This window comes from Apaloderma vittatum, unplaced genomic scaffold, assembly GCF_000703405.1.
Source record: "Apaloderma vittatum isolate BGI_N311 unplaced genomic scaffold, ASM70340v1 scaffold26894, whole genome shotgun sequence".
Classification (NCBI taxonomy): domain Eukaryota; kingdom Metazoa; phylum Chordata; class Aves; order Trogoniformes; family Trogonidae; genus Apaloderma; species Apaloderma vittatum.
In genome coordinates, this window is record NW_009713639.1 from 2,347 (window position 1) to 24,128 (window position 21,782).

Consider the following 21,782-nt stretch of genomic DNA (forward strand, 5'->3'; position numbering starts at 1 on the left):
CTTTCTTTGCCACCTGGGGAGAAGCGCGACTATTTTCCATTTTTCTGTTTCACCTCATTTCCACCGGTCTAGCTCCAAAGCTAGGGATGATTTAGGCACTCAGTCATTCAAGCGTCCCTTTGGCCAGGTGGTTCTTGAGGCTTCTTTATGATTTACTTTTGGGAAATAGGCATCTAGCAGGCAGAAGTCACCTGAGTCTTCTGTAGTCATGGGTCTGTGGGGTCTTCAGTGGTAGGAGGGAGGAAAGGACAGAGTCAAGATGTATGTGGATGGTGAGAGTCTCCTGAGCAGGGGGTTATAGTTACCTATAGCCATTTTCCTGAATAAAATAGTACCAAAGGGATTTTTTTTTCCCTTTTAAACGTTTGAATAGAATTTCAGCCAAAGGTGAGTGCCCTGTAGTGGTTTTTAAAAGGGATGGGAAGACCTGCAGATCTGTTTGGAGGGTTTGATGTCTTCTTTAAATAACAGGTTATTTCTATATAAAATTTTCCTAAACTTTTTCCCAAGATGCCCTTTATGCAGATTTTAAGAAGCTAGTGACATCTCTGAAACAAAACTGCATCCCAGCAAAAGTGAGTATTTTGACGCTGACTCTTGATTAAACAGTTTCAAAATCATTATTTTTTTTCTGTGGAAGGCTGTTTTCCTCCATGCCTTTCCTCTTTTCCCCGCCATCGGCACGTGGGAGCTGGTGACAGCCCAGCCAGAGCCCCGGCAGAAGGCGGCTGATCGGAAGGGGATTTCATAATTGGGAAGGAGGAGGTGCATCGGCGCGGCGTGGGGACCGCATTTCCCGAGAGGCCCCGCTGTGGCCATGCCTTCCTTTGGTGGAAACCCAGGCTTTATCAAGCGCTGGAGGGACCAGCTGCCACCTCGCTCTGGGGACAAGCAGCCATGCGACCGAGATGCGGGCTGAGGACCACCAAGTGCCAGCTGCTGGTGACCAGCCTCTCCGTCATGGTGAGCGGGCAGGTTTTGTTTATTTTTGGGGGGATCTCTGCAGAATCGAGGTGAGCCATTGCCTTTCCCTTCCCTGCTTGGAGAAGGTCAGGTTTTCCCACGCTGTATATTCTTTTTTCATGGGTGGAGGGTGAGCAAAGGCAACCGCCCGAGTTATCGTGGCATCCTGGGTGGTTATCGGTGGCCGCCAGCATCCACTCCCCCCCCTCCACTCCCGCCCCGCTGCTGATAGATTTCTGGTTTCTCAGGGCTGTCACGCTCTTTCACAACCCAGCTGCTGCCTCGAAGGAGAAAGGAGAGGTCGCTGGCAGAGTAGATGGTTTTTCAGCGAAAGAACATTTGCACCCATCTTCTCAGAAGAAGCATGCATGAGAGACCTGTGGATCCGCACCGCAAAGCGAAAGCGGGTTCTAGGGATCCATTTTATCGGCTTTTGAAACAAATTCAAAGGGAGCTTCTTGGCACCTGTTTTTAGAGCTGATGGCCAGTGGTGGAAACTGGGGAATGCTTCTCCTGGAGGTTTTCAAGTTACACGTGCTTGTTGTCTTTTCACTTCAAGACTTGCAAGCTTAAAAAGTAATAGTAGTAATCTGTATTTCATTCAAAGAGGCTTGACAAGAGTGTAATTAGAAGTTAGTACTTCATTTTGGGCCATGCAAAACATTTATGATTTGTCCAAATTTCAACATTTCAAGACCGCTGGCTGTAGTGGCTGTACATTGCTCTCTCTTCCAAATAACAAAATTTGTCATTTGGAGGAAATCGGAGGATTTCTGAGAAATCTGAGCTAACTGGTGTTGCACTGAGCATTTCTCTGGCCGTAGGACAACATATGTGGTGATGCGCAGCGTGAAGGATCAGTAGGTGAACAGATTCGGGGGTTTTATAAGAACAAAATGCTAGTTTGGGTGTATTTAGTTTCCAAAACTCTAACTCTCCAGCAAAGACTATTAGAAAATGTCATACAGGGGGGATGATGTTGACACTGGGCTGTCACATTTGATATGGGGATAGCTGCCTTGTGCTTCTGTATTGTAATGGCACAAAATGATGAAAGCACATCTTCAGGGCTTGGAGCGGCCTCGCATCTCCTAATTTCCAGGCTCATTATGCTGTTTTGACCTGCCCTGCTGTTGGCACCTCCTTCCCAGTTCTGCCAGCGGTCGTGCCGCAAGGAGCCAGGTGCCATCGGACACGTTCCCTCTCCATCCCTTGGACCTGCTCTGGGCTTTGTGTGTGCTCAGCAGGAGCTGCTTTCCGGTCAATCCCTTCCTGAAAAAAACGTCTTTTTCAGCTGCTGGGGTTGTCCATTGCCACGCTGAGCACAGTCACCCACTACGGGCTCCATTTCACCCTCATCAGCGACATCTCCCTGGAGAGCAACTCCTACAGGGCCATCCACCAGGCAGGTACGTCGCGGTCACTTCTTGCTGAGACCTTTGGTGAGTCCAGGAGCCACAAAAGCCGCTGAAGGAAGTGCAGGGGTACTGGCAGGAGAAGGCAGGGGCTGGTTTTTGGAGGTTGAGTTTAGGACTAACAGTCCCACAGGCACAGCTCTGCTGTGGGAGAGAAGAGCATCAAAAATGGAGGCTGGGAGGAGAAATGTGTGGAGACACCTGGTTTTGGAGGAAATCTGGGAGTTTTTTCCCTGCACAAGGGGGAAATGTAGACTAGGTCTTGAGTATAAGGCTAGAGCAAAGAGTGGAGAACAGCGCAGATACTAAAACACTTCACTCTGCTGCACTCACATCTGATGCTTCTGCCAGGCTATGCTCTGGACTTCAGCGTGCTCATACCTTCTCTAGATCCTTGTTCTTGATTTCAGTTTTAAAAGGCGGGTGTAAAAACCATGTTCATCCAAGGCTCAGGCTCAGCTCTCCCCCTTCCCTACATGCCAGGGTCTATATAGAATTAACCCAGCCTTGCAGGCTCTCCTTTTCCAGCTTCCACTTGCTTCGCTGGCGGGCGTTAACTCTTTGCACAGCTACGACCCTGCCTTAGCCCAGAGGAAACCGGAGGGCGAGTGTTGCACCAGATTAGCGGCACACGAAGTCCCGATAAGGGCTGTGGGACACCGGAATGGGGGATCCTTATCGGCGTGCTGAAATAATTGACAGCTTGCGGTCTGCTGGGTGGACCGTCACACTTTCAGGGTGCTTCGCTCTGCTGGAGCTGTGGGAACTGCTCGGAGGTTTGCAGCCCTGCAGACAAGTAAAGATAGGGGTTACTGAGTGCATTATAAAACATTTTGAGTTCTACAACCTGGTCCTCTTGCACCAGCTCCCCAAAAATCCACTTTTGGACTCCTCTCTGAGTGAAACCATCAGGCCAGGCCTCCCTTAGCCCTCAAGTTTTGGTGTCTGACCGCAGCTCCCGACTTCCTTCCAGCTTTCTACTTTGGGATCTGCCTCAGCATGACCCTGATCCTCGCGGCCCTGCTGAGCTCCGCCGCCACGGTGCGGGAATCGCGGTGCCTCACCGCCATGGTGCGTATCGGGAGGGACTGGCTGGGGGGTACCTTGGGCTGGCACCCTTCAAATGCGGGGCTGGGGGCTTTTTTGTGCCCGGGAGGAAGGGGAAGGACATCCTGTTGCTCCCTCCTGCGCTGCAAAGGGACATTTTTGTAAAAGGCGTGACCCTGCCAATCTCCCCCAGTGGAGGATCGTAGAATCATAGAATAGTTTCAGCTGGAAGAGACCTTGAAGATCATCGAATCCAGCCTTTGTCCCAGCCCTACTGATTGCGTTTTTCTGCACCTTGTTTCTCGTGCCAAGCTGCTGCGTGCGCGGCTTTTGGAGCAGGGTTGAAGGGATTTTTTTCTCGCTGCATTTGTGCAGGGAAACGTCAGCAGTGCAATTCTGAGCAAGAGTTTAAGTGCCATGTTGTTCCTCTGACTTGTGACAAGCAGGGATGGAGGGTGTGTGGACTGAACGGAGCAACTTCCAGCCTCAGGGCTGGAGGCACGAGCAGAAGAGTACTGCTCGCTGCGTGTTTGCCCGTGCCACGTGAAGGGCAGGATGTAACAGGTAGGTCGCAGTGCTTAATTTAAAGTGATTGCATTGCTGTCACACACAAACTAACTTTAAAGAGATTTAACTAATCTACATAGTGGGGAAAAACTATCCTGGTGGGAGAAATGAGAAGCTGACACCTTAAAACTTAGTGCAAAGCATGTACTGAGGGTAATGTTTTCACCTTCTCAGCGCGCAGTCTTCCTCTCTCTGAGATGCTCAGAGGGGCGTGAGTGACACAGTTCCCCTGAATACTGCTAGCAGAAGATGTGGAATTCCCTTCTCTTTTGCTGAAGTATACTTTAACATGTGTCTGCAATTACTGCATCTAAAACAACACTTTGCCGCGGCTGCGGTGTTGAGGCGTCCATCCCCCAGATGGATGAGATAACAGGGGGCCACTTGAAGCTGCCCCAGGGGGCAGGTGAAGCTGCAGGGGGAGGTCGAGGCAGCTCAGGGCTCCCACCAGTTCCTGCCCCCTCCCGGGCTCATATTTAATGGGCAAGCAAGAAGTGCAGGCAGGGAGAACAGGCTTGCAGGCAGGAGTGGGGTTCAGCCCCGGGGGGCTCAGAAAGTTGGTGTTGGTCCTGCACCACCGATCCCTGCCGGAACACAGCTGGCAGAAGCATTCAGCCCCACTGCTTGTAGCTTTTTTTTTTTCCCCTACTTGTTAATAGAGAGGATTTTTCACCTTCCCCCGCTATTGATTTTAAAAGAGTTCCCTCCTGCAGAGCATGGGTCTTGTATAGAAGACCATTTAATTCGCTCTTTAATCAAAGAGGGAAGGCACCGGAGTGTTGGTGTGGCCATATAGGAAACCAAGCCACGCTCGGGTGACGTCTGCCTCGATGTGGCTACTTCACCACAGCGCTGCCTGGTAAACCAGCTACCCTGGGGAAATGCCAGCCAGGAGCACTGCCCTGCCAGCTGGATCCCATCTCCTTCTCGTGCCTCAGTTTCCCTGCTGGCGGTTCCTTTTTGATCTATTTAAGTGATAAACGCTCACCCTGCTTGGCTATCTGGAGGTTTGTGCGTGCAGAGAGGAGGGGCTCGGTCACTGCAGGACTCACTGGTGCTGTCCTAGTAATGGAAAAGGGTTCTCAGTGGTTAGAAACCAGAGCAGGACAAGTTGCTTAAAGCATACGAGCCTCAGGAGCTCGTCCTGCAGCTGCATTAGCAGCATCACCAGACCAGACAGATGCTACTGCGCTTGTGAAGAAGCTCCTTTCTAGAGAGTAACTGAGAACTTAAGGATAAAATATTATGTTCTGAAATCCTAGACTGTTATCCCCAAAGCTCCTTTTAAACAGAGAGACTAGTGGCAGTTTTATTGACTGTCCTCCAGTTCTGGCAAGTGCTGCTTTTTGGGGCTCCGTGGTCCCTCACGCCGCCAGTCCTGGGTGTAAACATCCTGCAGCTCTCCTGGTCCCTGAAGGCCGTGTCACTATTGAAGGGGAGGAGAAGGAAGGAAAACTGCAATTTTGCTCGTACTGCTTGTACAAAGGAAAGGCTCTGGCTCCAGTGAGGTTTAAGGCATCGCATACTGTTTTCTGGTCAGATGGAGAGAGGGGAGGAGAAAAAATAAAATAAAAAAAAAATCAGGGAGCGATATGACAACCAGAATATGACAGCTGAAATTGTTACACCTCAGCTTTCCAGCCTGAAAAAACGCTGGCATAGAGCAAAATTTATGTTTGGGGTGGAGCAGCTGCTCCAATCTATTTCTGTCGTAAAAAAGCTTTAGTAAACAACCGTTATAACCCTTTTTTTTCACTGTGAGTGATGTGCCAGCAGGGCCAGCACACAGCACGGGCTGCTTGCTTTACTGGTCCCAGATGTGTCATTGCAGGCAAGCCTGCAGAGGGTCCTTAATAACACGGCAACACACTTCAGCATCTTGCTTTTGCCATGAATCCGTCTCCTATGCTCTTGCTCACGGTGCCGAGCTCCCGAGGGAGGCATCTGTGTGCTGGTGCTCGCCGGGGGTGGTCACCTGGAGAGGAGGATGGATCCCTCCTTTGGACTGAGATCGCTGGCTCATGTTCGGTCTGTGGAGAGGCAAAAAACCATCACGTGCTTTTCAATGCACTAGGTCAGGGAGGGAGGGGTGCAACCTGATGGATGCAATCTGAAATTAGCTTCCACCCACACACTTCTCTGGCCCTGGGCTGTGAATTCTGGAGGGGGCTGGCCCTTGCAATGGCCACGGCAGCGCCAAAAAGCAGCTGGAGCTGAGCAGGGCACAGGTCAGATCCTTCCCTGGGAGCACGGGGGTTTGGCAGAGCCACCAGCTCCAGGGTGAGCTGAGAGATCCCTCCCTTATCCGAAGCGAACCCCCTTAACTGAAGGGGAAACATCAGAAAGGTGAATTAAAAGATTCGCCAGCCCGCAGATGAGATGCTGTTTCTGCAGATTCTGCCAAGTCTCTTGAAGACGAATTGTTCCTCCCAGTGAAGGTCATTCATAAAAGAGTAAGGGATGGCTGGCTGGTGACAGACCTCCGAGGAGCTGATGTAGCTGCCTTCTGTGCAGGGAGCAGGCAGCAGCCCCCCACCAGCTCCTAGGGTCTGGGAGATGCTGAACCAGCCTTGAACCTTCCATGTTTTGTATGCAAACTGCGCGCCGCCTTTTGCTTCTTTCCTCCAAACGTCTTCTAACGTAATTAGAAAGTTGCTCTTCCAAAAGCCTTTTGGCTGGGAAGGGAAAAAGCACACGATAATTCATTTATAAGATGTTCTCGGAGCCGTGTAATTGCTCTGCGCTGAATGGATGGAGGGGGAGCTTCCCAAGGGGCCGTGTCTCGGTATTCCCAGAGAAGCTGGAGAGAAATAAAGGGCGAGCCAACGCTGGAGGTGGAGGACTGAGACGTGGGGTGGAGCTGAGGAAGGGAAGATGAGAAGGAGGATTTTAACCTGCTGGGGTTTCTGGCCCCAAGAGAGGTGTCCTAAGTGCTGCTGGAGCTGGGGAAGGAAGGCAGAACACGGAGAGGGGGATATCTGGCTGGTGCCCCTGGCAGGCTGCTGTTCTCACTCTCCGAGTTTATGGTGGTTCCTCTCAATTAAATCCTTACTGAAATGATGCATGGAAGAGCTTTCTCATTGCTGTCAGCGCTGTTGTTTTATCTGCCATCTCTTTCTCTTTTTTTTCCCGTCCTTATCTTTGAGCTTGATTTTGGTGAGAACACTTTGTTCTGCTCTTTGTTTGGGGGTGAGCGAAGTTGTAGGAGGCGGTGCAAAATGCAAGGTCTGCTCCTGGTGAGGAGCAATCTGAGATTGCCACATAACCTCACCTCCAATTCGTGCTGGGCACACAGGGGTCGAACCCCAAACCCCAGCTTGATTGGGGTTTCATTGGGCTGTGCTTTGGTCCATGGCACCTCCCCCTCCAAGTTCTTCTTCCTCATCTTCGTTACTTGCATCCTCCTCGTCACGTCAGCTTTTGATCAGATTTTCATCTCCTTTAGGGTCTTCTGTTATCCCGTTTCAGCTCCTGGCAAGGCAGTGAGTGATCTCACCACAGCCAGGCAGCTGCCCAAAAAATGAAAGAAGAGATCGGATATGCATAATTTAAGGGTTTTTTCATAAGAGCCATACCAGGGTTTTCCCCAGTGCCCGATGTGGAGCCTGAAACAAGGCAGCTCCCCAAAAAAGTGATGAAAGCCCCTGGGCCAGGCATCCTCCTGCCGTGAGCAGAGGGACACAGCAAGCAGCAGATGGACTAGAACCAGCAAAAAGCAGTTTATTGGCTTGTTCACTTTCATTTCCAGGATTTGAAGTAATGTATTTTCCTTTCTTGCTGCATATGGAGGAGCTTGGGGCACTTTTTTTTCTTTTCTTTTTTCTTTTCTGTTTAAAAACCATACTTTTTAAGTGTTTTGGTGAAGCAGATTTGATAACAGCAATACTCTTCTTCCTCTCCGTAAGCTTCAGTTTGGTAAACTGCCAGGCAAGATTTAGTCTTTTTAAAGTGATTTCAGCTGTATCAAATGATTAAAGCACTCATTGAAAAAAATTAGAAACCAAAATAAGCTGCAGTCAGCTGGGTAATTTCCCCCTGCTACGTAACTTCATGTTGGAAGAGGAGCAGTTTCACAGAAAAAAACTTGTGAGGGCAATAATTTTCAGCTGGTGCTTATTCATCATCTCTTGCCATTACAAGACTGTAGATTCACATTTGATGAGCCTATCTGGCCTTTGAACAATTTACAGGCACTTTTTTCCTCCTTTTTTTTTTAATTTTTTTTTTTTTTTATGCGAACGAGATCCTTTGGCCCAGCTGTCACAACAGGGTTGGAGCAGATTTGTTCAAATAAAGAGACAACGTGTGTAACTTCCAGCTCTGTGAGCCTAGGGAAGAACACGAAAGCCGAGCCACCTCCCGCATCGTCGCCGTTATTTTTTCAGCGCTTCAGGGTCAGTTGCTGGCCTTGGTTATATTCCTGTCATCCTTTTGTCTCACGAGGATGGTGCTGGCTTGGCTGTGCAGCTGCTGCCTTGCAAACAGAGTAAATTCCGGCTCCTTTTCCAGAGTTACTCCATCCTGGTATTACTTACTTTATGCACCAACTGAAAGCAATAGCCAAGATCTAAACCTGGGGGAATGAACCTCGTGAGTAAGGAAACACTGTTCTGGGGCACAGTCTTGCTGCAGAAGAGGAGTGTACTGTAAATATATGGTTTTCTCTCCGTGTTTTTAGTTTTTCCTTAAAAAGAAGGGCAGAATAGGTTAACCGCTCCACAGGGTGCTTCTTTGGTCTCTTCAATTGTCCACAGGGTGATCAGAGAATCGCATTATTATCCATCTAATTTTGAGGTAACCAGCATTATGAGGGATGTTAAAAGAAAGTGATGTTTGGCTCTAACTTTTAACTAAAGCCACTCCAACGAGCATATTAAATACATCCTGGTGATGTTTCCAAATGGCTGTATTCCTCCTCAGGCTGTAGCTGATGGCGTTTTTCCTCTTTTTCTTCAGGGATTTTTCTGCTTTGCTCTGGCCTTCTGCGGATTGCTCCCAGCTATCTGCTGGAGATACACGCACAGCACGGAGGTAAGTGGCGGCGGCCAGGAAATGCCACCAGCATCTCGTCAGATAGAGGGGTTGAGGGGTTTGCTTTTTTTGTTATTATTATTATTTTGGTAGCAACTGTTTCTCCCATCAAAGAGCCATCTGGTGGTATTTAAGCCATCCGTGCTGAGGTTTATCAGACGCATGCGCGGTCACATCCGTCCTCTGCAAGAATGGGGCCGTCTCCATCATCTGCCTCACCACTGGGGTCGTCTGCAGGGAGAAATCCTCATGGTGGATATTTTGCTTTAAATGAGATGCTTGACTTCTGAAAAGTCATTTCCAGTCAGCTCTAATTCCCGCTAACGTCAGTGGGGAGCCTCTGTGCAGAGGCGGTGGCAGGTTGTGGAATGCTCGGGTTGTCTGCATCCCTGCACTCAAAAAGAAAATAATAATTAAGAGACTTAGGAGTGAAAAAAGAAATCATGACTTCTATTTTTTGGAAGCTGAACGCCACTATTTGAGGCATCAGAAGGCTGCCCGTGAGATTTCATTCTGCACTGGAGGAGCACAACTCCATCAGACCCTAGAGACTCAATTCATGCTAGAATTGTGACAACTGTACTCCTCGGGGACAAGCAGCCCCATCTTGTATTGGTTCAGTGTTGTGTGGAAAAATTAAAACCCAGTCCTTCTGGAAGCAGAAGTCTAAAGGGCAAAATCAAGGTTAAGGTGAAGGGTAAGGTCCTGTTTCTCTAGAAACTTTGCCCAGAGCTGACCACAGTAGTTGAAAACCAAAGAATCATAGACTGATTCCAGTTGGAAAGGACCTTTAAAGGTCATCTAGTCCAACCCCCCTTTGAAATACACTGGATCAGACCAAAGGTACCTGCTCTCAAACACCCACTGTTGGCCAAGGCAGGAGCATAAAACCCCAGTGAGCACAAAGCAATGCTTTTTCTGACACCCACACCTCATGGCTCAGGTGCCTGCTGGTGGCACCTGCCCGTGCCTTTGATTTTGATGCTCTCATTGGATTTTCCCTCTGTGAATTTGTCCAGCTGCTCTGGAAATGCGAGCGCCAAAGCGGGGTCTAGGCGGGAGATGTGGTCTTGGTAGGAAAGTGTCACAAACGTGTCTGAGAAGTGACAGCAGTGGTGCAATCACAGGGAACGAGAGATCAACCTCCCAGGTAGGGCTGGGAGGATGATGCCTGCGTGAGCGCCTTTGATGGAACAGCTGTGGTGACCACAGAAATGATTGAGCTTTTGGGGGATTTTCAGCCACATTAGGAAGTCCTGGTTCCCGAGGCCAAAGAGCTGAGTCTTGTTTTCCAGAGTTATTTTTACAGCAGCTCCTTTCCCACAAACCGCTGCCTGTTTAGTCATGCCCAGCGCAGCCCGATGGAGCTGGGACCTGGGATGTAGAGAAAGACACTTACGGGACACTTACATCACAGAACAAGCTTTTTAATTACAGAGACCCATTCATAGGTAAACGTTAGCTTAAAACTGATTAAATTATGATTTCCCAGCTCAGTGGAAAATTAAAAACCAGTGCAAGTAGTTGCCTGTACTTCTGGCATAAAGTGCATCTTTTGACACGGTGCTTTTCCAGCAAGACCTGAGGTGCAAAGCTGGGATTAAGAGTTGTTAAATAACGAACATTGCTTACACCTGGGGCCCATTCTTTAAAAAAGCAGCTTCCCTGTTCCTTTCACTGAGTATGGCATCAGTGCTGGTCTTCTCCTGCCTGCAGGTCTTCCTCCCCACCAGCACCTTTACAAAGCCAGACGCAGCGTTACATGGGACACACTCTCACAGAGTCCAGTCCGGCTCATCCAAAGGCAATGCTTAAACACAAGCTTAACTCCTAGAGGTTTTAATGGGACTTAAATGCAAGCTGAGGGTGTGTTCAGGTGCTTTCTGAAAAGGTTGCAGGTAATTTCCTTTTGGTTTTTGAGTTGGTGGCGCTGGATCAAGGCTGTAGATGCTTATGGGGGGGTTCTTTTAAGAGCCTTTTCAAAAAAGCCACGATTTGGCTATGAAAACTGTGAATAATCTGATGTCCTTCTTGCTCTCGCTGTCGTTCTTCCAGGCACAATAGCTTTAAGGTAAGCACCGAGCTTTTCCCAGTCTCTGAAGTCCATGGGAAAAACCAGAAAGGGGAAACCCCCTCCCCCTTCCTCAGTGTTTTTAAATATCTTCGCTCTTCCCTCGTGTTTATGTTCTCCTCGCACAATAACGGCCGCGAGACACTGCTCTCCTTTGTCTGGGGCTCCACACAGGCATTCGCGCGCCGGGCTTTTATAATTTATGGCTGCCCTGACGCTGAACCCGCCCGGCCCCGTTTCTGCCGCTTCCCATGGCAGAGCCTTAGCTGGGGCGCCCGGCATCACCCGTGGGACCTGAGGCCACTCCAATGGTTGCCAGGGCACCTCCGCCCAGCCTTGACGTGGCTGTGGGATGCTCCCCACCAGCCAGCTCAGAGGTGACACGGCTGCCCTAGGGCTAGCTCTGGTGCTGATACATTTTTTTTTATTTATTTTTAAGCTAAATCTGTTCTCAATGTTTTTCAATTCTTTCTGTTGGGAAGCAGCCTTGCTTGGCACTACTTTCAAGTACCACAGGCGAGATGGGGGGATGACTGGGATAATGAGTCCGTGATGTTGGAAGGCTCATAAATTGCTGGATTGGGTGCTGTGAACGACAGGAGCGCAGAGGGTCGGTGGGGGCCTTTGGCTGCCTGTTGGTTTTGCAGTTCTGCTCTAGAATGGACTGAAATACTTAAAACAAGAGGACCCTGATGCAGGCTGGTGTCACTCCCGACAGGTGCAGCCCCAGATCTGGAGGTTTCAGGGGAAAAAAAAACCCCAAAACTTGTTGGTGTTGATTAACAGCCCACCTGGGTTTTCTGAGCTTCTCTGTAAGGCATTTGGTGCTCTGTCCCAGTCGTGATGCTCCAGGGACCTCCGTGGAGGTGGCCTCGAGGACTTATGGCTTGGTTGAATGTAAAGCTCTGATGTCCCCCTGCCTGCTGGCTGAGTGGGATGTATAGCGCCCATACAGCTGGACCTTTGCTGCTGCTTCGGGATGTGGAGATGGGAAACGAGGAGGAGGTGAGCAGTGTAACAGCTCAGCACTTCCCTCTGTTTTAAATCTCTTGTGCAAGGACCTGACAGAAGTGCTGGGATCAGACAGAAACAGCTTTGTAAGGCTTTGCTTTTCCTAAATTTTATGTTCCCTGATGCTTTTTGCTTTCTTTTATGTGTGTTGCCTTAGTGATGGACCAAAAAGATGGTCAGGGTTTGCCTGGTTCTCTTGTGATCCCAAAAAGCGTGGGGGAATTGCTTATTTTTAATTAAATATATACAGACACATAGAGTGAGGAAAAAAATCTGTAGCTCTGTGTAGGTATTGGAAAGAAAATATTAAAACCTCTTAGCTGAAAGCCTCATCTGGATCTTCTCCCAGCAGTCTCCAGTGACCACCAGTAGTCTCATCGAAAGCAGCCAGCTCAGGTTGCCAAAGCACAGATATTCACGGGCTGTGGGAGGGGGGTTCATTGGTGCCTCCGAATTGCCAGGGGGTCAGGACCTGAGGGCTGACATCCTGCTCTGGTCTTCATGTTCCAAATCCAGTTACAGGTAAAAATTATCCTTGATAAACAACCAAAGTGAAAAAAAATGTCAGTTTTCCTCCTGAAGGAGGTAAGACTGAAATTTGGTTTAGTTTCTAATAGCCAAGGGCAAGAACACTAATGGCTTAGATCCTGCAGTCATAAATTCTGCTTCTTGGGGGATAAAGGATTTAAAGGATGGTAAACAATCTCAAAATTCCTTCTTTCTTCTACTTTAAGTGAAAAATGCTGCTCTGAGTCAGCCACATCAATCTCAGTGGTGATTTTTCCGTTTTTTGTATCCAGCAACCCACTGATATCATCCCTAAGTAAACGTTTCATGAAGGAATGCAGGCAGAAATGGGAGGCAGCAATTATTTGACTAATTTAGAGCTGGAACATTTCGCCCAGCTTCTTCAGGAAGGGAATTGCTGCAAGGTGTGACCTCCATATCACTTAACCTGGAGATTTTTCTTAAGCCAAAGTCCAACTGATGCTTCATCTTCAGTTCTTGGTGGTTGTTTTTTTTACCATTGAGCATTGCAGTCCTGGTCTCCTTCCAAGAGCTTCCATCCAGAAATGCTCCTCCAGCAGTGGATCACACAGCATGGCATGGGGAACAGGAAAATCCACTTGGCCATGTTGATGCTTATTTGTGTTGAGTGTGTACGACCTTTCGAAGGGAAGCCCAGACAGACTTTCTCTTCTCTGCTTGCATTGGGCTATCTACTGTCTGAGTTGAGGGATGGGGCACAGCTGTGGTTTACTTAAAGCGTGTTATTAGCAGTATCAGCATAACCACTCAAAAGGCATCCTGTTGCTTAACCAGCAGAGAAAGCACCCTGATCATTTTTAATATTTTTCAATGCCTGGCGTAAGAAACGGAAATAGACAATTATTTTGAGGCAGTGGACTCAAAGTTGGCCGTCGGTGGAGCGTGCGATGGGAATCTGCTGGGGATGGCTGTTGAGTACGAAGCAGCGCCGCAGTCTAGCTCTTTGCTACGGTGTGTCCCAGGTCAAAGAAAAATGGAGGGATGAGCATGGATCTGGTGGATAAAATAATGCTGCAAATAAGGGCAGGTTATGAAACCACCTGGTGACTGTTTCATGCTTTCAGTTTTTGTTTTCTACATCATTAGGCATGCCTGAGTTTGCAGGAAATTTTGGGCTGGAGAGATGCTGCCCCATGCTTCAGAGCTCAGCTGTGGCTGAGTGTGAATTTAACCCCATCTGAGGTAGAAAATTTGCTGAGATGATGGTTTATTAGTACAATCTTTCACTCTTGCATGTCTCCTCTTATTAAACCAGACCTCTAGTAAGCTCCGTGGCACGGTCTCCTGCATGGAAGAGAGCAGCCAGTGATAAATACTGAGATTTAGTACTTTATACCTACCTCTGAAATATTTAAATGAAAAAACTCTCTGCAGTAATCTTAGAAAACAGATCACTGTGTTGCATGAAGACAGCAATTTTCCCCTCCAAAATCAAATGATCCCGGCAAAAATCAGAAAGATGCTGTGCAGGAACTACAGTCAATTCACTCTTTAAAAAATGGCTTTGTCGTTTGATATTCCCTTACTAGGATCTGAATAGCGTATTCGGATAATAGCTGGATATAAACACTACATGTAATTACCAGATAGAAATGCTGAGAACGACTAATCAGCAAATTGTACTCTTAGGCTTGCCCAGGCACACATTCTGAAAGGAAATTATTGCTATAAAACAATTTCTGTGAAATCCCCTGTGCTTTCAGATCTTGGAGGCTGCCTGACAAAATGAAGGGGAAAAAAAAAGCAGTAAATAATTGAGAAGCAAGCTCGGAAACAGGGTGCAGTTGAAGTCTGTAGCAGTTATGTACCTGGAGATTACCTTCATCATCGTCACCATCGCTGTAGTCGAGCAGGCTGTGAAATAGCAGCAGCCTGGGGCTTCTTGTTTTATTATTTTCAAGAGCGTGCAGCTGCCAACATCTGGGCAGCTCACCCACCCTGCTCCCAGCCTGAAGGTTTATTCCCAGAGGGCTTAAATCTACCTGTCCCAACATCTTGTAACCCAGAGTTCAGTAAACCTTAAGAAGTTTTTAAACTCTTTTCAACCCTTGAACCCTCGCTTGAAGCTAGGAGCTTGCTTAAACCTTTTTTTTAACTTTGTTTTCATTTTAAGTCCTCCACATGTAGGCCTTTTGAAAGGAAGCTCAGGGGCCGGTTAGCTCAGTCAGTCCAGCGCTAACAACACCGAGGTCGTGGGTTCGATTCCCGCTCGGTCCCCATGTGTTGCTTGATCTAGTCAAGAGGTGGCAGGGAGGCTGGATTAAAATGATCTCCAAGGTCCCTTCCAGCTTAGGCCATTCTATGATTCTATGATCCTAAGCTGAATGATAAATGCGAAAAGGCAAAAACCACACATGCAGCACCATTGCCGTACCAAGACCCACATGTCTGTAGTCACAACACAAAATTGTTTTTATTCCAGCATCTGGAACTGAGGTTGGGATATTCAAAAGGTAATAATCTCCTGGGTTAAGAAGCCAGCTGCTCTGTTCTTCCTTCCTCCCTCAGCAACACAATGCCACAAGAGGAGGTCAAAAGATTATTCTTTTTTCATTATTCTTAATCCAATTCTTCAGTGGAAATGGATGCTCTTTTGATTGAATCCATTTATTTAATTGTTGCTGCTGGAAAGCTATGTCATGGTCCACAAGGAGTTAGAAAAGCTTGGATGTTTTCCTTTTTATTGGGGTTTAAGGTTTGGCAGGGGGCAGGACAGCGCACAAGTCTGTCAGAGATCCTGTCGTACTGCTGCACCTATTCAGCTCGATGTGTGCTGATACAGGGGGTGACAAAAGGAGCATCCCGGCTCCTCACCTGCGTGGGACACCTTGCTAGGGAGGTGCTTTTCCTTGGCTCAAAATATCTGTGCTCTGCCTGTCGTTTTCTCCACTTCTAGCTATGGAAAATCTTGTGATGTGAGCCTTTAAACTGACTTTCTGGTGGCGTGGAGCCCAGCTGGGCGCCAGTAACCTTCTCAGTCTCTTCTCCCTGGTTGTCAGCCTCCGTTTGGGACTTGCGTTGTGGACAGCTGGGCAGAGTTAGAGCAATGCTGCAGTGATGGCTGTAATCACCTCAGATGACCCCGGTTTTGTGGTTTTGGGGTTGTTCTGTTGTTTGTTTTTTGTCGTAGTGTTTTTCCTGGAGTATTTGCCAAGCAGAGCACCTTAGGCTGAGCTGAAAAGCCTTGCTAAGAGATGGCTCTGCTCCGTCAGTCCCACCAAGGGCTTTTCCCTCCTGGGAGCCCAGCTCCACCCACTCAGCTTGAGCTGCTGAGGGAGCGAGGGAAAAGGAGCTGAAGAAATCAAGGTTTGAATCCAGGCGCTGAAAGCAATTGTTGTATTTCTTTTTTTTTCTTTTTTTTTTTTTTTTTCCCCCTGCCTTTGAAACCCAAGCAGGAGTTGGCTGGGATCTGTCAAGCTGTGAGTTCTCAAGTGTTTGGTAAATGTTTAGGGTTTGAGTCACCAGTGAATCGCGCTGTTATTTCTTTGGCTGTATTTGGAGGAACTCCTCCATCACTGGGGTAATGCCAGACATCTGAGGTCCCTTCACATTTTAATTTTAGCAGCTCATGGTGATGTGTAACTGTCCTCCTTGTCACCTGTCAGGACATGGAGAGGGTGTCATCCCTACCTGACAGAAGGACACCAGTGAGAGGGACTGGAGTTCTTCTCTCACACTAAATCCAACAGTGGTTGATAATTCTGGCCATGAGCCTGGTGTGATGCTGAAGGGTCCATACACTGCAGAAGGCTGTGGCATCACAGCCCCTCTCCTGGGACTTGTCACACTGTAGCTGCCCTGTGATGTGTGATGGGTCATACACCAGCTCCTGCTGCCGCATGGTGGTCAATTAATAGCTGCACAGCATGTCTCGCTGTACCTGGGGGACCTTCCGGAGTACATTTCCCTCCAGACATGACCCCAGTCTGTGTTTTCCACCTACAGATCTCTGCTTTCGTTGCAGGTGGAAGACAGCATGATGGATGTGTACGATCTTGTGTACGAGGAGGTGAGGAGGAACGCCTCCAGCTTCAGGAGGCACGAGCTGACTGCTATCCACGAAGCAGTAAGTTATCTTTCAGCCTTAGCAGAAAACCTTGCCCTGGGGTATCTTCCTGACGGTTTTGGAGGCTGGGGCTGATGCCTGCGCTCTGCCTCACAGATGCTGCAATGCTGTTTTCGCTCGGGAACCGAGTCCTCCAGCCTGCTGTGAAGTCTACTCCTCCCTTCCTACTCTTCCTTTCCCAGGTTCGACCAACCAGACTGTCCACACAAGGAAAGGGCCACCTACCTGAGCATCACTCTGGTGCGAGGTCTTCAGAGCTTCTGTGCTGTAGCTGATGACATATCTTGTCTGTCTCAGCAGGCTCTCGTACCACAGACAGAGAGCACAGCAGAGAAAGTGGATACACACTTCTCTGGTGTCCCTGCTCAGGTAGAGAGAGGCAGGGAATTCTGCATTGTCCAGCAGAAGTCTTTGGACTTGGTTATTTCTCTTTACCCTTGAGCCCATGGCTGAGGAGTACTGGAGGCTACACAGCCTCTTGCAATGCTGGAGGCTGTGAGCAAGCTCCACAAAACCACTAGTGGCCCAGGGTGCTGTTGGCAGCCAAGGGTGGTTGCCCAGAGCAGAGGGAGGACCCTTGTCCTCGGAGCCAGAGGGGATGAGCGAGGGTGTCCCCCATGGCGAGAAGCTCCCAAGTCCCTGCTGATTTGACGAGGTGCCGTTTGGGTAGTGAGTTTGTGACACACAGCAGGGCTGGATGGCAGGGTCAGCTCTGCTCACTTGTTTCCAGATGCCTTCCATGCAGCTCCCTTTACCCTACTGTGTCTTCTTAAATCATCATACCAAGAACTTTCCCAAAGCTGCTTTCATCTGTACTTCTCAAAACGTAGAGAAGGGCAAATGTTTCTCATTGCAACAATGGTGGTGGCCCTCAGAGCCATGACCAGGTGAGGCAATGCTTGCTCTGCAGGGCTGTGAAGCAGCACATCCATCGTCCCCCTTGGCAAGGAGAACCGGGCATAACACCCAGCCTCATCAGTTGCTGATTTTAGCCACTTTAATTAATAGAGGAACAGTTTGGCAGTGGGGAGGAAGCGTTGGGCCATCACCAGCACCTCCAGCCGTGGCAAGAGGAGAGCCCCAACGTGTGGCTGGTGGACCTCTCCCTCTCTTCCAGTTCCTGTGCTGCGGGAAGCCCTCTCCATTTGGGGACACGGCCAACGTCGAGCGCAAGACATGCCCACCCAGCCGAGTGCATGATGCAGGAAAGGTACGAGAACGGTTTCCTCAGCCCCACTGTGAGGCTGTGCTGCTACTCACCAACTGTTAAAACCGCATTGACGTTTAAGCACTGATGGGAGTTGTGGCTTTTCATGGGTTGGGGTTTGTCTTGTTGGGGTTTTGTTGCTTCAACAAGGAGGTTTCTCACGGGTTGGAGGATCCCCAGTGGGCTGACAAGTCTCAGAGCCACAGATGCAGTTTCCCTCGGAGCTCTAGAAAGATGTCAAAATGCTTCTGTTTGGAACCTGTCACATTCCTCCAGCTTCCTCCTCTTCTGCATGCACAGAGAGTATGAGATATCATGTGAGATAAATGTGCAATTTGCTATAAAGCCTTTTTCCCAGGGAATTAGATAGGTATTAAAATGAGAAGCTCACGGTAGCAGGATGATGATGCCCAGCAGTAGCTTCGATTACATTTCATTCCTCCTCTCTGCAGTATCTCAGTAGAGCTGATGGAGAAACCACCGGAATTAGTCTGCCACTGCAATGTAGACTTCTCTCTGAGCAAATCTACTGTATGGTTAGTTTTCTTCCCCTGAAGTAGCCAAATCAGCTGAAGAAGCTGAAGCCACCAGCATCACTATGTACATGGTCCCTAGGAAAAACAAACCCATGTTGCTACAGCTGTGTGAATCCACTGTTGTTAGGTGCCAACAGGGTGATGTGATACACGGGCATGCATCAGCCCAGGGGACAGAATTTAAAAGCGCTGCCTCTGGGAACGGCGCATCTCAAAGCGGGGTCGAACTCGCCTCAAAGAGCAGGAAGGGAGAGCAGAGCGAAACCGGGCGCTGCAGGGGTGGCTCTGTGTATGTGTTTCCCTCAATGGTTTGTGTTTCCTTCGGGGGAGGTGGGTGTGAAAATGCATTTTGCAACCTCAGTGCATTGGCTCTCTGGTTTTAAGCTCTCTTATTTCACTCTCCACATCCCTCCATCAAGGACATGCTCCTGCTTTTTTGAAATAGCTCTTCTGGCTAACACCTCCTGGATTTCCACGGGGCTTCCAGTTAAGGCTAATGTATATTAATGCTTGCTACACCTTGGAGCCGTTCATTAGTACCTTTGGAGAGTGTATTTAGCGTATTTTCCATTGGCTGGAAAGAAAGCAAATGTCTCGCATGACTGCACTTACCTGTGTGCATGCGCATCCCCCCCAAGTCCAAAATGCGTCTTATAGAGAAAATCATAGGGCATATTGGTGTAATATGAAATATACTGCAGGTGTTTGTCTTCCCAAGTCGCAGCAAGCAGCAGAAAAAAGGAAACCTGCCCTGGAGCAGTGATGCTGTGTCCTTTGCCCTGCTTGCCTCTGTTTGGGGTTATGGCAGTGCTGGAGTGTGGGGACAAAGCCCCCCCTACCATTTGAAAAGGAACACATTGTTCTTCAATTTTTGGTATATACTTTTGCTTATATAATAACATAATTGTGCTGCTTCAAGGGCTGCCTCTCTCCTCCCAGGACTGCCTGCAGGAGATCCAGAACTTCCTGAAGAAGCACTTGGACTTCATCTCCACGCTCCTGGGTGTCGCCGTCGGCTTCACGGTAGCTATGTCTGTTCTTTCCCCTTTTGGCCCCAAGAGACAAGCTCCATCGAGGTGGGGATGACACAAATTAGCCCCTAAATTAGCCCCCAAAAGCCAAGATTTCAGATCATTTTGGGCACTGGCAGCAGTGGTAGGCTCTACCGTGGGAGTTAAGAAAGGGCTGGGCACCAGCAGTATTGCTGGAGAGCGGTGCAGAGAAGGAAGAGGCCTCATCCTATTAATGAGCACTAATGAACCTGGTAAGGGTTCGCTAATGAACCTGCCCAGGCAGTGGGTGGGTGAAACAGGGGCTCGTAAAGGAGCAGGCTGCAAAGGAGAGGAGCAGAGGATGTTGCTTGGGCTCCCAGGTGCTGTCTTTGAAGGAGGGTCTTGCAGAGGAGGGGTGAGATCATCTTTGGAGCATAGCTTGGGTTAGGAAGGGTCTGTGCTGAATTTGTGAGTCTCATCTGGGAGAGGACAAAAGCAGAAATGAAACGTGAGAGAAGCGCATCCTTTGTCAGTGGCTGCTTGGGGACGGTCCCCTTGGAGCCTGACAGCAGTGCTAATTAAACCCAGACTGTTCTGTGCCCACCCACAGCCTGGCAGAGGTGTGTCGCTGAAATTACCTCTCCACGAGGGCCATGCATATGTGGTGAGGCACACCGGGGAAGAATACATGCCAGGAGAGGGTTTCCTCCCCGTTAGGGGAGGTTTGGTGATGCTTCCACATTGCTCCTCAGCTAGGGCAACCTGACTGAACGTGTATTTGGAGATTGTTTCACTATTGGTGTCCGCCTTGGCACAGTTACGGGTTAGAAGGCTATTCCGAACAAAGCCCAGAAGAACAAACACGTTTGTGTTTGGTAAATTGGGAAAACCACCAGGCATTGCTGCGGGGCTAGAAACGGAGAGCTGTGTGTGAATGTTTGGTATGTCGCTTTCTAATTTTTCTCGGGCACAGGAGGATTTTTGCTGTGGCTATACCCAGACAGAAGCGGGAGTGGTTTTATTCTGTTCTATACATCTTTTTTTCACAGCTTGATGCTGCAGCCAGATAAAGTGCCTGCCTTTGAAGCGCGGGCGAGAGGAAATCTCACTGCACGGCTCGATGCTATGGGGGCAGGACGCAAAGGAAGCGCCGTGCCAAGGGCTGGGGCTGCTCAGATGTCCCTGTCCCTCGGCCAGCAACATCAGGCCACCAGCTTGCATGTTGGGGCGGGCTTTTTGGCAAGAGCAGGGTGTGCAGCCCTCATTATCCTCCTCACAGCAGCCTTAGCTCCGATGCTTTGCCTGTGTAAATCCTGATTCCACACCAGGTGGAATATCACGGGACAGAGGAGGGATGCTGTCCTCTGTGTTTGCAACCATGCACGTGCATGGTGTAGAGTTTGGGTTGTTTTTTCTGTTTTGTGTGTTTTGTTTTGTTTTGTTTTTCTACTCCAAACACTACATGAGGTTTGTGTTTGGGCTTTTTTTTTTTTCCTTTCTTCCTATGCTATGTTTACAAAAGGCTATTATGAGAGAGATATGTTTGTTTGCACAGAGGAATATTTTTGTGGCACGAATTTTGAAATCTGAATTTCCTGGTTTCATCTCATTTCTTGATATTTTTAGGACCACTTTGAGCCGTGCTGTATGAATTCCAAACAGACACTTTAACCACATGCTGGGTTCAGGTGTCCCCCCCCCCCAGTTGGGATTTGGGGTTTGGGATTTTAATTGGAATTGGTGTTTTGGTATTTTACAGGGAAACAGCCCTCTGAATTAAAATGTGACATCTCAATACATAAATTCAGAAGGGCCAAGTGCACTAACAGGCAACATTTATGATTCTTTATTTGTACAGGTGGAGCATCATAATCGGTTTGGCATTTAATTGTTTGCCTCGTTTCTTTCTTTTTAGGTTTATGGGATGATCCTGACTTCATTCCTCTGCTTCTCCATCCACTTCAGCAGCAACCTGGACCGCAAAGGCAAATATATCCTGTGAGAGAGGTAGAACCCCACTGCCTGGGCATCCTTACCAGGTAGAACTAGCTCTTGGTGCAAGAAGATGCCTGAAGCCACCCACTAAACGCCCCTGGGAAGGCACTGGGTGGGCACAGGGCATGGGGTGCATGGCCCATGTTTCCCCTTCCCACGCTCTAACGTGTTCCTGAGCCAGCGAGAGTGGACCATGCTCTAAAGAGGAGCAGTCCTGCACCTTTGCCAAAGATGAGCAAGGACCAAGATCGGCACCGGATGGCCTCGCCATGGGGTGAGGGGGGCTCGTAGCTTCACAAGCAGGACACAAACAGCCCCTTAGGATAGAAACA

General features: G+C 48.8%; 1 protein-coding gene across 1 annotated transcript; it reads left to right on the plus strand.

Annotated features, from left to right (window-relative positions):
- The first annotated feature begins 897 nt into the window (after positions 1-897).
- TSPAN32 (tetraspanin 32) lies at positions 898-21,457 on the plus strand. The gene is made up of 8 exons (XM_009868450.1): positions 898-963; positions 2,258-2,372; positions 3,352-3,449; positions 8,949-9,023; positions 16,619-16,720; positions 17,838-17,930; positions 19,403-19,486; positions 21,371-21,457. Exons 1-8 carry the CDS (start codon positions 898-900, stop codon positions 21,455-21,457), a joined length of 720 nt encoding a protein of 239 aa, XP_009866752.1.
- Positions 21,458-21,782: the final 325 nt, after the last annotated feature.